Source organism: Eucyclogobius newberryi, unplaced genomic scaffold (genome assembly GCF_026437365.1).
Source record: "Eucyclogobius newberryi isolate DKJ021-1_F unplaced genomic scaffold, fEucNew1.0.hap1 SCAF_1, whole genome shotgun sequence".
NCBI lineage: Eukaryota > Metazoa > Chordata > Actinopteri > Gobiiformes > Gobiidae > Eucyclogobius > Eucyclogobius newberryi.
The window spans coordinates 14217391-14233506 of record NW_027315723.1 but is presented as its reverse complement, the minus strand read 5'-3'; the positions used below and the strand labels follow the sequence as shown (position 1 = coordinate 14233506).

Below are 16116 nucleotides of genomic sequence, written 5' to 3'. Positions count from 1 at the left end.
GACGGGTGAGTCCAGGCGAAGTGGGGAGCTGATGGTCCGGGGCAGATAAGCGAAGAGGAACAGATGCAGGGCATTGTCAAGCTGTGGAAGAGGGAGCATGCAGCTGTGCAGGGGGAGGGGCGGGTGACCGATCAAACCTCAAGAAGTGAGCATTTAAATCATTCACCCACTGTAGATCCCCCTCTGTCTGGGCAGGGGGGATTTTGAAGCCCGAGATGGTTTTCAGGCTCCTCCACACTCCCTGAATGTTCTTTCGCTGCAACTGCTCCTCCATCCTCCTCTTGTAGCCGGCCTCCGCCTGCCTGATCTTCCTCCTCAGCTCCTTCTGCACAGTCCTCAGCTCCTCCTTGTTCCCTGACCTGAAGGCTCTCTTCTTCTCCTTCAACAGAGCCTTCAGTTCACGGTTAATCCATGGCTTGTTGTTTGGAAAACCCCGCACCGTCCGGGAAGGAACAATGTTCTCAAAACAGAAGTTGATGTAGTCCGTGATGCACTCTGTGATGGTGTTGATGTCCTCCCCATGTGGGTCATAAAGCTCAGTCCAGACAGTGGTGCTGAAGCAGTCCCTCAGAGCCTCCTCGCTCTCAGCAGACCACATCCTCACCTCACGGGACACCACAGGCTGCCTGCGCACGATGGGTTCATACACAGGCCTCAGATGTACAAGGTTGAGGTCCGAGCTGCCCAGGGGAGGGAGGGGGGAAGAAGAATAAGCCTCCTTGGTGTTGGCAAAAAACAAGTCCAATGTTCTATTCTCTCTGGTGGGGCAGGTAACATACTGGGTGTATGTTGGTAGAACAGAAGAGGGAGAAGCGTGGTTAAAGTCACCAGAGATGAGGAAGAGAGCCTGTGGATGCTGTGTTTGCAGCCTACAAGTGCAGGAGAGCAGTGCTTCACAAGCATCTTCAGCATTGGCAGACGGGGCCACATAGACTGCGATCAAAATCACATGTGAGAACTCCCGGGGCAGATAATATGGCCTCATGCCAATAGCCAATAGTTCAATATCCTTGTTACATAGCTGCTCCCTCACTGTGCAGTGTTCGGGTTTGGACCAGCTCGTGTTCACATACACCGCCAGACCTCCACCTCTTTTCTTCCCGGATTCTCTAGTTCTGTCCGCCCGCAGCAGATGAAAATTGTCCAAACCTACAATAGAGTCTGGCATTTCTGCTGTTAACCAGGTCTCTGTGAAAATCAAGACGCTGCTGTCCCTATAAATCCTCTGGGACCGCATGAGGCTCGCTATTTCCGTCATTTTATTTTGAAGGGACCTCACGTTACCCATGACTACGGCGGGAACCGACTTCCTGTTTGTCCCTCTCTTCTCTCGGAGTTTACGTCCAGCCCGTCTGCCTCGTTGCGTTTTCCTTAGGATGTCCGCCGGGATAACGTGACGATCTCCGGGTAAGACGACTGTTCTCCGCAGTTTCATGAGTTCCTCCTTTGTGTAAACGCGGTACGGCGCCGGGCGGGGGGCGGGGCCGGAGCCGGGGGGCTCAGAGCCAAGACACATCGCAACGACACGACGAAAACACTCAATCCAGCCGAATAAAGTCAAAACAAGTTAATTTAAAGCGATTCCAGTGCGTGTCCCGATCGTTCGTGAAGTTCCTCTTTCATATAAACGTGTACATAAACGTGTACCGACGACACGCCGTACTTTAGCGCGGCCGGAGGGCGCGGGGGGGGGCTGGTGGGCTCGCTCGGAGCTAGCTCACGTCACAACAACACAACGAACGCAACGAAAAACGCTCAAATCCAGCCGAAAAAAGTCAAAAACAGTTGAATTAAAAAAACTATTCCAGCGCGTGTCCCTATCGTACAGTAAAATAGAAAAAATATACTAACTATATTTACAAAATATAGGAGATAAAGCACAATAAGTGTGAGAAAGAAGAGAGAGCGTTTACACCGGGCTGCCAGCTGTAAACAGCTGTATATGATATAAAACTTACTGTATTGTAATTGTAAATAATGGCTTAGCAAGATTCACAAATGACCATAAGTAGACCATAAAACAATGCAAAAACAAAGCTATTCCACTATCTATGGCTCTATGTTGCAACTGAAATACCAATTCAACAAAACTCAACAAAGTATCTATTCTGTATTCAATATGATAAAAAGAAGGCTGGTTAACAACAGTACAAGACCATGTAAATCCCTTTGAGAAGAACTTTCGACAAATAGTACAAGCTACAAACCCTTAGAAGGCGGGGAATCAATTGTCCGCACAGATAGAGAGGAGCGTGGTAGAAAGAGCATGCAGGTTAGGACTTACCTGATCCGCGTTTTGACACCACTTTTAGACAATGCACAGTCAAGGCTTGGGCAAGAAGCAGGAGGGGAACTGGAGCTTTCATTTTTAACAGGCCTGCAAGCAAAACAAAGCAGCAATCATTATTTTATGGTGAGTGCAAAAATACAGAATGGGAAACAGACGGCATCAAGAACACAGTGTATTTTGTCTCTTAAGAATTCAATCCAACTCAGTTACCAGTTTATTTAAACAACACAGTGAAGCAAAGGTGCACTATGCAACTTTTCTGGTGGAGGGTTATGTTATTGTTCTTGAATGTTCCACATGGCATTGAACCTATCATGCATTTATTCCATTACAGGTGTTTTTATTGCACAAAAACGGTTGGTAGAGATGCTTGGCTCATGTGCTGGAGGTTCTGAGCTAAAAGCCTGCAACCGACATGTGTTCCTCTTTTGTCCCCGCCTCGTACAGCACTCATCCAAGGGTATAAAAGCACAGGCCTGTCTGCCATATAGGACAAGCTCCACTTTTTATGGATGAGATAGGTTTCTATAAGGATAATACCATGGAGCAACTTTATGAAGCTGATGGAATTACGTGAAAAGTTGTGTGAATTCTAAGCACTGGACACGCATACGAGAGGACGATTAAATCTAAGCTCTTTGTTCTCTACTGGCTCTAAAGGGTAAGTCACGCATGTTTCATGTTCTTTTATTATTCTACGTGAATTGAATGTGTACGTTAAGTGTAAATGCTATTTTCAAAATATTTATTGGCAAAAGGGTATGGAGAAATAGTGGGTCTGGGCTTTCTTAAAAAGCCAAATTAAACATTCAATTTGGGCAAAAAAAACAAACAATTGCATTTAGAATAGAGCAAAGCCAAACAGAAAGCTTATAAAACTTCCATTGAGACTTTTTCTGTCATTGCACGTTAGTGATATTTGCAGCTCTGTGTTTCAGTGATAAACCTGGACTCAATCTAGGCCAGTCGGTTGTTGAACGATGTGTTCACGTTGATCGCTCTGAGCTTCCACCGCACTTAACGCCTCGTCAGTTGTTCACATGTTTTTTGCAAGTTGACGCCCGTTCGCCAAATTCGTGCAGCTCGATTCACCCGAAATCCGGAAAAGGCGCAGCCTAACTCCTGCCACGCCGCTTTAATCGCCCGTCAACACGCTTCTACAAAGAGATAACAGAGAAAACTTTTGCGTGGTCCCATTCAATGTGTCTGTACCTTTACGGTGAGCGGCTCTCCACAGATCTGACCTGTAATTTAGCTGGTTGTATCACCTGCTTGTCATGGATCAGGCAAAGCTATAACATCTCCATTGAGACAAGCAAGTGGTAGACCCTTCATAGGAAAAGTTACATAATGCACCTTAAAGACAAGTTTTTGAGCAGCTAAAGTATTTTCCCAAATGATTAATGGCTTTAAACATTGCTTTTCTGGACACAACACTTCACAATAAACTATTTTTCAACCACTGTTGTCACACTCTGCCATAGCATGCCTTGGGGCAGACTGGGAGATTTGTGGCTGCCGTATTGCACCAAAACCACCACAAAATAAATTACCACAAGCAGATTCAACACATTCATATGCTTTAAAATCTGCTTTTATATTTATGGTTTTGAATCAGATGTCCTTCCTTGCGCAACCCTCTGAATTTATCCAGACTCGTGACCGGCACAATGAGGACATGTTACTTCCTTCAGTTTCACACATTTTTAATCAATTTAGTTGCAGACTTTCCATATTGCACACTAGCCTATTTATCATCAGACCGTTTGGATAAGACAATACCATGGACATAATTTCAATTGAAAACTTATCTATCTGAGTGTCTTTAGGGGGTGCATAAATAGGTGCAGGTTAATGATTTTTTTAAATGTCAATATATGTCTTCATCAGGCCAAACTAGCACTAATCCATCTCATAATGAGCCCATGTAAAATTATCATACAAAGCAGAGGAAATATTCACACCCTTAAGTGAAATTCCTCGACCTTCAACAGAATAGTCCCACTGGGGTGCTTATCGCTTGTTAGCACTAGAACATGTTTTGGGTAGAAAGGACCACTTGTAAATATGTTGGGACATGTCAAATTGACTTTTTTTGCTATCTAAGCAACAAACTTGTAACAATGCAAGGAGGAAAAAAAATACTAAAAGCACAATGTAACTTTGCTGCTATGCCATGAATGTTCCACAGTACGGCATCAAACTCCATAGATCTGACCTGTAACTGTCCAATGATGTCCAATTTGCCAATGAAATGATCAGAACTAGCCTGGTGATGTAGTATGGGTTTTAGAACAAAGAAACTTAAAACAAATTGAGAACAGATATATTTTATGTGGGGATATATGTACAGATAATATGGTCTAAAGCTCCAAAAAAGTACATTTAGCAGAATAACGGAAAAGGCATAGCATATAAAAAAAATCTATCGTTTTTCATCTGCTGTGCTTGTCAAAGGCATCGTCTGTTGCTCCACTCTTGCTTTGTGATATTGCCTGTCCATAAGCTCCAAGTATTTTTCTTTTTTCCCATCACAATGACTGTTAGACTGTTATACAGACTTCCTTGGTATCCTACAAAAACCCTTCAAATCTCTCATACGAGTGACGCAAATCTGGCGGGTTTCCAAACATGGCTGGCATTAGCTTGTAGCATTCTGTAGCAGATTATTGTCATCCCGCTACCCCATGTAACCTCTTCAAAAAGCTACAAGAAGTCTTATCTTTTTAATTACTTTTCCATGTTGTGCGGGAGTCGGCAACATTAGCACAAAAGCTGCAGTCTTTTTTAGCGTCGGCCTTGTTTCTCAGAGAAATTATAATTTGCACGTGCTTCTATAGTTATCCTTTCAGTCTGGCCTTTTTTTCAAAGCAAAACACTTATCGCCAGTGAAAAGGTTAAAACGTGCTTCAGTTGATAAATTTTTGGTGGATGGCAGACAGCAATGACAAGAGGTGTATAAGATGCGGTGTGCTAGCAAGCAAGTACAGTGCCAAGGGTAGAAATAGTGACTTAAGAATGCATAGTTTAATATAAAATGTGATGATTGTAGTGTCGGAGTGAATGTTTTTATTATTTATTTATTGAACCGGGAAAGTCCCAATGACATTTAGCCCAGGGGAAACGCAGACACGGGGAGAACATGCCGCACAGAAAAGCCCCTTGGGAATAACAGAGTTTATCTAACAAAGAACAATCAGAACAATAAATTATTATAAATCAATTGTTTAATTTCTATTATCATTTTAAATTACCCGCCTAAATCATAGTTTCTCATCATACCCCCGCATTGGTGGGGCAAAGAACAACATACAAAAACTCAGCGCCAACACAGGGTTAATCTGTAAATATGAGAGCGCAGCTGAGAAGTGGAGCACCCTGCCTCTCTGTGCCCTGATCAAACACAAATTTGCTTCTGGTTTTGGGTGAGCCATGGCTTCTCCCTCCCCACACTTCTGTCCCTCCGAGCAGGTGTGCTGGCCAGTGTGGTCCCAAGAGTCTCTGAAGACACAATAGGAGGTAGAGCATTTACCTACCTCCTATGTTATGGAATCAGCTCCCTGTCCATGTTAAAGAGGCTGACGCAGTCTCTTCATTTAAGACCAGGTTTAGAACGTTCCTCTTTGAAATCGCTTATGGTCAGGCCAGTTAGGAACAGAAATATAAACCTACAGTTTCCCAGCTACACCACCCTGGGGCAACTATGCTGGGGGAAGTATGGCAGCATGAGCACCATCCTCTGCTTCTGACTACTTAAAGGTGGTATGGACGATTTCAGCAAATTTTTTATCATATTTCCTCATGGCGTGGATAAATCATTTGTCCTGCCACGTATCAATCATAAAACGCACCTACCGCTCACCTGCAGCCGCGTCAGGCTCATCCCCACGTTTCCGCCTGCCTAAGCGCATGGATCTATCATAATATAGTTCCCTCAGTGTACGGGGCAAAATGAAGACGGAGAAAGACAGTTCGAGCTGACGCAGAAGTGGACGTAAATCTACGGGAGACGAGCGATGCGATGCGCTCCGTAGCGCTACTAAACAAACGCACGTGTGTGTTGTATCGGTCCGCACGGGGGAGTGCGCATGCGCACTTCCACCTGCGTTCTCAAATCGCCGAAAAATCGTCCATACCGCCTTTAATCTATGAAACAATATTTAATATTCAATTTCACTTGCAATCTGTTCATTGCTTTTTCTTTTTCTTCACACACTTCCCCACCGGGAGTGGAACAGGCACATTGATGACCTGTGGACACAGATGCCCCTCAACTGCCTGGAGAAATGGTCTCTACTCCATATGAATGGTTCTTCCTCTGCCTCGAAGAACTGGTTCTCCTCCTGAGTGGCTCCAGCTCCACTGTCTAAGGGAGTTGGATCTCTCCTTCACTGTGGAACTCCTCCAGGTTTCTGGTAGTTTTTCCTGGCCGAGAAGGAGGGTCTAAGGACAGGGGAAGGTTGGGATATTTGTTTAAGGACACGGGATGCTGGGACATTGCAAAGTCCCTATAAACATTGTTTAATCTGTTTTTTCACAACCTGACGGCTCATTTGGTGATATATAGCCAGATGTATGTATGCATGTAGATTGCAAAAGAGCCAAAGGGCTTTTCACAGTAAATGTGAGGCATGAGGACAGTGGTATGAGTTCACACCGCGCAGAAAGCACTGTGTTAAGAACACAGAGCGAGAAGTAACCCAAGTGTATTCTCTTTTAAACGCCTAATTCATTGCAATGAAGCCCCAATATTCCACTGCCCCACTGCAGACAAATGACTGACCCACACACCGTCTTCGCAGCTGAGAGGAGAGACAGAAGGAAAGGAGGAGAGCGCTCGTATTATTTGCAGAGAAATTAATCTGTTGTGTTTATAAATTCATGCACAAACCAACGAAAGCCAGTTTTATAACGATAATGACACTGTACTAAAAATAACAAATGATTACTTTTATTTCAGATGAATGTAGGTGTTTATATAGTAAAACTGTTATTTTTTTCCTTTGTTTAATTTTTAATCAATTATACAGTAATCAATACTTAATCATTTTACAACGCGTGGGGAAGGCATTGAAGTTTGCATGCATGCGTGCCTGGGTTTCTCTTCGTTCTCCCCAATCAACCAAAACACACATACTAAGTCTAATTGTCATAATGACACCTGAACAAACGTATAATTCAAGATCTAGAGAAGGGTCCTGGATGCTGCTTTTGACAGGTTTAATTCTGGCAGCATTTTTGGACGGGTCAAATGCAGAAAACCAATCCCCTAAAGAAACAAAACAAAGTCAACTTGGATTGCATTCACGACACAGCACAATTTGGACTAAACTGGAACTAAACTTGGAATTAAACCTGGCCCAAACCAAGTGTAATCAGGACTAAACTGGGATCAAACAAGTGTGAACAAAAGAATAGAACTACAGGGACCCTAAGCACCACCAGTAGAAATCTGAGCACCTCATTTGGAAAAACCTGCGTAACTGGACTACATCATTGCCCAGCACCAGCGCGGTCTTTAGCCGTCTGTTCAATGTTATGAGTGTGAGTGAATGCTGAATGCCAGGTCATGTTAGCCGCACAGAGCTGCTCTAATGTGGAGTAGTCTGAGAGATCAAAGTGGACTAAAGGACTGAAGCTCATCTGAAGCGACACAGAGCATATAGCTATTCTTAGTAATGGAGGCCCTCTGCATACAGGGTGGAAAGAGAGAAAGGCTTTACATAAAAGGGAAGAAAGTACTGCTACTTCAAAACAATGCAGGCGTTATCAGATGAATGTATACCCAGATACTGAAGCTAGCCTAGAAACAATATTTTCATTTGTGCCAGCACTAATACTAAAGAAAATACAAAAAACAGGGCAAAGTTGGACTTCTTTTATTACTACTAGCATTAGACCAGATGATTATATAAAACAAATGGCACTTGTTAGGGGTTGAAAATTATATTCTACTGTATAAAATTGTGGTATCAAAATGTATATTAACTATCAAGCCTATGAAATTGTGACACTAACATGTGCTAGAGATGATTACATATTGAACATTTGTAAAATATTGCGTTTGAAAGGTAAAACTGAACAAGAAACTGTAAATTATTTAAGTTATAATAAAGAGGTTAAAAGTCATAAACAGTATATTACAAATCATAGAATTAAAATAAAATGAGTGTCAAGCTACTTTGCATTAAGTGATTCAACAATTACATTTTTTGCTTGGTTTCTGGGTCCACTACAGTAGTTCAAAACATTTTCCAATTTGTGGATAAACGTTCCATTTTGCTGCAAGCTTGAATATTCAAATCTTCTGCGTCATTTGCCCGAGCCCATTACAAACTCATTCTAATGGCAGCTGGCGAGTCTTAATCAGCTAAAAGTAATCTAGCAACACACTAAAGAGCGAGGAATGCTGTAATTCATTCATTTATTTTCTTCCACTTATTGAAATCAACAGAGACGGGAGAATAGTGAAAATATTCCATCTACAATGGGTCTTTGGTGGGCTACAAACTGGACACAGCCATACAGTAAGGAGAGTAGGTATTTGAACCCCCTGCGATTTTGCAAGTTCTCCCACTTAGAAATAAAAGGAAATAGGAATAGGAAATCCGGAAATCACTTTAAATAATTAATTTGTATCTGCAAATAAGTGTTTGAACACCTGTCAATCATCAAGCATTTGGGCTCTAAAAGACCTGTTAATCTGTCTTTAAAAAGTCCACCTCTACTCCACTTATAATATAAAGTAGTAGCACCTCTTTGAGCTCATTTGCTGCCTAAAGACACCTGTCCACCCCACAATTAGTCAGACTCCAACTACTACTATGGACAGGACCAAAGATCTGTCAAAAGACACCAGAAACAAAATGATACACCACTACGGGGCATTTGGCCAGCGGCTTGGTGAATAAAGATCAACTGTTGGAGCAATTGTTGTTGATGGAAGAGGCCAAAGATGACTGTCACCCTCCCTCAGACTGGGACTTCAGGCAAGATCTCACTTCAGCACATGTTAAGGCTCATCTTAAGTTTGCTGGATGACCCAGAAGAGTCATGGGACAAAGTCATGTGGTTAGATGAGACAAAGATATCACATTTTGGAATAAATTCCACTCGCCCTGTTTGGAAGAAGAAGAAGGAGGAGTACCATCCCAAGAACACCATCCCTACTGTGAAACATGGAAGTGGAAGCATCATACATTTGCTTTTCTGCACAGAGGACAGGATGACTGCACTGTACTAAGAAGAGAATGACTGGGGCCATGTACTGTGAGATTTTGTGCAAGAACCTCCTTCTCTCAGTCAGAGAAAAATTAATGCTTGTTAAATTTCTTGATTATAATAACTCCGTATTTGTAAATATGGAGTATTTCAACGTATCAAAGTTTTCATTTGATTTGATTTTGCCATCTGGTAAAATATTATTTTTTTAAACAAAAAACTCTCTCCGCGGGTGGTCTCTATTTATCCCCCTTCAAGCTCGGGTCCTCGCACTGCACTTTTCTGGACCGAGATGTCTGATATTTTTCTTGGGATCTGCTCAAACCATTCCTCCAGTTTGGGGGTCACTGCCCCAAGTGCTTCGATCACTACGGGCACCACCAATACCTTCACGCTCCACCTTGGCTCGGTCATTCTCCACCACCTTTGGAGATGTATCCCACCTTGTCATTGGGGTCGTATGACACCATTGACCACAACATTCTACTGCAGAGGTTAGAATGTGATGTAGGTGTCGGAGGAACAGCCCTCAGCTTGTTCAAATCCTATTTATCTGATAGGTACCAATTTGTTAATGTAAACCAGAGCTCCTCACCATGCTCTAAAGTAATTTACGGTGTGCCACAGGGTTCGGTACTTGGTCCAATTCTGTTTACTCTTTATATGCTGCCATTAGGCAACATTATCAGAAAGCATGGCATTAACTTCCACTGCTATGCAGTTGACACTCAGCTGTATTTATCAATGAAACCTGATCAGAGCGATCAAGTAGACAGACTTAGTACTTGTGTGAAGGAGATAAAAACCTGGATGACACTTAACTACCTGCTTCTTAACCCTGAAAAAACCGAGGTCATTCTGCTTGGCCCTAAGCATCTACGAGACTCTATCTGAGCAGATAGCCACACTGGACAATGTTAGTGTAGCCTCCAGTTCTACTGTAAAAAACCTTGGAGTCTTATTTGACCAGGAGCTCTCATTTAAAGCTCATATAAATCAAGCTTGTAAAACAGCCTATTTCCATTTGCGCAACATAGCCAAAATCAGAAGAATCCTGCCTAAAAGTGATGCCGAAAAACTTATCCATGCATTTGTAACGACTAGATTAGACTACTGTAACTCCCTGCTTGCAGCGTGTCCTAAAAGCTCCATAAAAAGCTTTCAACTGGTTCAAAATGCAGCAGCAAGATTACTATCAGGAACAAAAAGAAGAGAGCACATTACGCCAGTGCTGAAGTCTCTTCACTGGCTCCTGTCGAGTTTAGAATCAAATTTAAAATTCTACTCCTGACCTACAAAGCCATAAATGACATGGCCCCATCCTACCTCAAAGATGCTATAGAACCATATCATCCAAACAGAGCTCTTCGCTCTCAGAATGCCGGCCTTCTGGTGGTGCCAAGAGTCTCTAAAAGTACTGTAGGAGGTAGAGCGTTTAGCTACCAAGCTCCTGTGTTATGGAATCAGCTCCCGACCCATGTTAAATATGCTGACACAGTCTCTTCATTTAAGTCCAGGCTTAAAACGTTCCTCTTCGAAATCGCTTATGGTCAGACTAGTTAGGAACAGAAACATAAACCCACAGCTTTAGCTACGCTGCCCTAGGAGTAACTATGTTGGGGGAAGTATGACAGCTTGAGCACTATCCTCTTCTTCTGACTACTTATGCTATCAAACAATATTTATTTTTTAATTCCACTTGCAAACTGTTCACCGCCTTCTTTTTCTTTCTCTCACTCCTGAGGACCTGTGGACCCAGATGCCCCTCTCCTGGTGAAGTGGTCCCTGCCCTGTGTGGACGGTCCCTCATCTGCCTGAGGAGTGGGTCCAGTTCACCTCCGACGGTCCATCATCTGCCTGAAGAGTGGGTCCAGTTCGCCCCCGACGGTCCCTCATCTGCCTGAAGAGTGGGTCCAGCTCGACTCCGACGGTCCCTCATCTGCCTGAAGAGTGGGTCCAGCTCGACTCAGACGGTCCCTCATCTGCCTGAAGAGTGGGTCCAGCTCAACTCAGACGGTCCCTCATCTGCCTGAAGAGTGGGTCCAGCTCGACTCCGACGGTCCCTCATCTGCCTGAAGAGTGGGTCCAGTTCGCCTCAGTCGGTCCCTCATCAGCCTGAAGAGTGGGTCCAGCTCCAGTCTCCCTCGTGTCCGTCTGTCCGTCTGTGAGAGTCGGATCTCTTCTTCACTGGAACTCCTCCAGGTTTCTACGCTTTTTTCCCAAAGAGTTTTTTTTAATAGTTTTTCCTTGCCGAGAAGGAGAGTCTAAGGACAGAGGACCCTGGGACATCGTCCCTCGCCACCACAGACATTGTCTGACTCCATCGCCACCACAGACAATGTTGATTCATTTCTCCCTGTGGCCCTCAGAGGCGACTGTTGTTGTGATTTTGGGCCTTACAAAAATAAATTGATTTGATTTGATTTGTGTGCGTGCCGCGTGCGCGTACACACACACACACACATTTTATCTCTAACATTGTTGACAAGTCTTTATGGAGAACTATGCCTAAATATTTGAGTGATTCCGTTTTCAAAGGAAAGGTCCTTCAAAAAGTCAAAGGGGGTCAACAGTAAGATTTTTTTTTTTTTTTTGTGTGCATTCAGTTTGTATCCAGACATTGGACCAATATTATTAAAGAACTACATCAAAATAGGTATTGACATTTCTGGTTTGATAAAACAAGTCTGCATAGCAGGTTATTCCATGTTCCGTCACATCAATCGTAACACCATGGATTGTTTTTGTCTACTATATTGGGCCAGTGGTTCCAAGTGCAAAGTGAACAGGAGCGAGGACCAGGCACTGCCCTGCCTCACCCCTCTTTCCAGAGTCAGTGAGTCTATCCAGTGACCGTTAATTCCTGATGTTGGACTGTCGTAAAGGGCCCCAACTTTTTTATTATTATGAAATAATCTATTTTAAATTTGAAAAAGCTTTGTTTTGACCACATAACAAGTGGTCAAAATATTGCTATATTGATGAAGGATGTAACCAAAAAAATTACAATTTTCTCCGATAACCATGTTTTTGTATTAATGTCTGTATCATAGAACATTTTGTCACATGCCTATTAGCTGAGCAAAGAAAAGTAAAAGTGACTGTCTAACTGTCAAAGATATCAGAACACAATAGCCCACTGAAGAACAAGCGGCCTCCCCAAAAATGTAAAATTCTCCCTTCAAAACTTCAACAACGAGCACTTACCCTGTCAAGTTTTTCATTGCGATTGTTTTTGTCCTCAAGTAGGTCTACCCACCACTCTGCCAGCGCCTGACAGTGCAGGAGCATTCTCTTAGGATTCATCCAGAATTCAATTACTTTGAGTGAGAGAAAAAATGGGCCACTTTAGCAACATGCGAAGGAGCTCAGTGCTAGCACCCAAAAGAATATATCTTCTCACAAAAACAATCTAGTAGATCAACAACTAGAAGCCTGTACTTTTCTGCTATAAGAGGCAAATGATGGATATTGAGACAGTGATTATTTGTAAGTCAGTCGTCGTTAAGCTTTCTGATTTGTGACTGCATTATATCAAACTTGTGTGAGCTAAATAAACAAACAAACAGATTTGGTTGTATCTAATTAATAATAATTAAAGGTGAAATATAACTCACCAACTGCTTGTGTGCATGGAGTAGTTTAGATCGAGCCCAAAACCTGCACATTGATAAACTGATAAATAAGCTTGAGTTTCATTTGAGCTTTATTGTCAGAATTACCACACTTGATATAGCTTTATGTTTTCACCTGTTTTATTGTGCAACCTGTAATTGTCCTGTAAGTGTCCAACCTGTCGCTAACCCATAATATCTCTTTTTGCTCTTTCAGGGCATCTGCGTTTCCCTCATCTTCTCCCCTGCTCTTCTTCTCTTTGGCTACAAGAGGTGGTCAAAGTACTGCTTTTCAGAACTGGAGAAAAAGTGCAAATGCACCTGATCAAGTAAATGTTGTTCAGTCATATTATTACTTAAAGAAAATGCTGAATATTTACTGAACAATAATTTTAATGTGTCAAGAAGTTACCGTATTTTCCGCACTATAAAGCGCACGTAAAAGTCTTTAACGTCCTCAAAAGCCGTCCGTGCGCTTAATAGTCCGGTGCGCATAATATATGGTTTATTTCTGGTTGTGCTTACTGACCGCGAAGATATTTTGTGTGGTACATGGTGTATAAAGAAGATTTGGGACACGAGACGCCGATGCGCGACTATATTTACAGTACTCCGGAACCGGAAGCATTCTGGGAATTGTAGTCTACCTGCACGCGGAACACGCGACACTTTGTCAAAACGTAAACAACATTTTCAGTCAGGCACAACGCAGACACCTACCGGTGATGGCCCAAGATGGCTGCTGCCAAGAGACTATTGGAACTCTTATATTATGCGCTTACGGGCTAAACTATCAGTCAACTGTGGGAAAGGCAGGAATCATCACTGAACTGCCGCGTGGGTCCGAGATGCGGGATCACATGACCAAAGAGATTTTAGCACGGAGCACTATCGTTGCTTTGGCTGCTTTTACCATTATGCGCCCCAGCAGACATTAAACCGGGACACGGACGTAAACAATCGGGGCTGTACCAGGTAAATCGGGACGTCTGGTCATAGCTGTGCGGGATGTACTTCGGCGCATTTGAAGGATTTGATGACGAGGAATGAACTGAAAAAGTGAGTGTATTGTGTTGTATTTTACGTGTTGCAACTGAACGAGGCTGGGAGTTGTTCTGAATATGCTAACGTGTCTTTTAGCGGTAGCAGAGTGTGTTCTGTGTTTGTATTTTACGTGTTTACAAGTGATCTTGACTGAGAATTGATTTGGATATGCTAACGTGTCTGTTAGCAATAGCAGAGTGTGTTTTGATGTTGAACAATGTTGATCTGAATGAGTTGAACGCGTTTCATAAAGCTCAACTGACTCAACTGACTTATTGTCTGTTTTGTTTATCTTATGCGCTTTATCGTCCGGTGCGCTTTATGTATGGACCAGTACACAAATAGCTGATGGTGCGCTTAATAATCCGGTGCGCTTTTTCGTGCGCAAAATACGGTACTTCTAAAGAAAACATGTGATTTATTTTTGGTCTCATTCCGTTCAGTCCAGCCTGTAAAACTACTGTAAAATATTAGATAACAATATTAGATAAAAAAGAGATATGTTTGGTTAGAAAGAGTACAATGGAAACATAAATTCAATTTGTACATATTTTGTATATTTACTAGAATAAGCCAACTCAAAAGGTTGTTAGAACTCCAGATATTGTGAAGTTAAAGCCAAAAGAGATAGAAAACTCCTCCACAAATATACTTGGAGCTTTTTCAGGAATGCAGTGGAGTAAAAAGTATTATATTCATCTTTTGTGGAGAGTACTCAAAAAAATAAAATTCCAGTGAAGTAAAGATCCTCAAAAACTGTACTTTTTATTCAGTTTATTATTTATTATTTTAATTAGTTACTGACAACCTCATGGCACCGCACGAGAATTAAGAAAAGTGACCTGCACCATTGTTTTTGAATAATTATCCATTTAATATTATCGAGTCAACTATCAATTTCAAAGACCAAAACTATTGTAATCTAAGGAACATATTCATACATTTCATGGTTACATAAGCAATATGCGCTATGCTCAAAAGAGCTTCAAATAAAACATTTCCATTTGATAAAATGCTTGGTAAAATTGAGAGGAAAAACATTTCACAAGTCACAAATGTGACTTGGCCCTGGAGAAGTCTGCAGTATTAGATTCAAATTAATCAAAGTTAATTTACTCGGAGCAGGCTAACTCAGTGGAGTGGCTTGAGAGGGTAGACAATTTTAAAAGAGTGTGTACCAAATAAATCTTTTCTTAATTCAAGTGGAGAAATAGACCTTGGGTTGACAAATGATTGTGTGGCTTTACTGAAAACAACCAACTCTGAATCAACCTGACTGAAAGCTGTGTGATGTGAGCTTAGCCTGGACTATGTTTGTTTGGCTATACAACTCAGCATGGTGGCAGAGTGGTTAGCCTTACTGCTACATATAGCTAGAAGAGCCCTGGTAGGGCAGCAGTCCACTAAAGTACTCCTTGTTCGACTAAAGACAGGCATCATTTGGTCAACTAAAAGAGGCCATGGTGTGGCGTTGGTTCACCAACACAAATTCTTGTGTTGCACAGAATACAGAACAAGCATAACACACATGCAGGGGAGATGTTTTTGGGCAAAATTACCCAGCATAACAAAAATCTAATAAAAAACATTTTGTCAGTACAATGTTAGACTGGTAGAGTGTTATGTTGTTTTATTATTGTTCATCGTTGCATATTGCACCGAGCAATCAAAGCAATGTTATGCTATGTTTGTGAATTTTGTTCATCTGATCTCAAAGTCTGTTCACTTGAAGAAGACAAGGGGTAATTTTAAACCATTAAGTTTTCTGTGAAGTCGGGTTGGGTACAGAGAATTGTGACATTGACCATTTTCACAATTAATTTTGTAGGTGGCAAACATTTTCAAAAGTAAAACACTTCTACAGGGATTCTAGATAACCTTTTAAAATAAGTTTCAGTCTGAGTTGGAAATCAAATAGATAATATATCTAAAAAATAATAATTCTGG

The 16116-nt window shown here is 42.1% G+C and overlaps 1 protein-coding gene across 2 annotated transcripts in view; it reads right to left on the bottom strand.

Moving 5' to 3' along the window:
* LOC140346403 (interleukin-1 receptor accessory protein-like 1) overlaps positions 1 to 16116 on the bottom strand; it is a 351979-nt gene that overhangs the window by 317467 nt on the left and 18396 nt on the right. For both annotated transcript variants that reach the window (XM_072432558.1, XM_072432477.1), the window contains exon 2: positions 2285 to 2377. In XM_072432558.1, the coding sequence (XP_072288659.1) occupies positions 2285 to 2366 (82 nt within the window). In that variant the 5' untranslated portion in view covers positions 2367 to 2377. The remainder of the gene's footprint in view (positions 1 to 2284; positions 2378 to 16116) is intronic.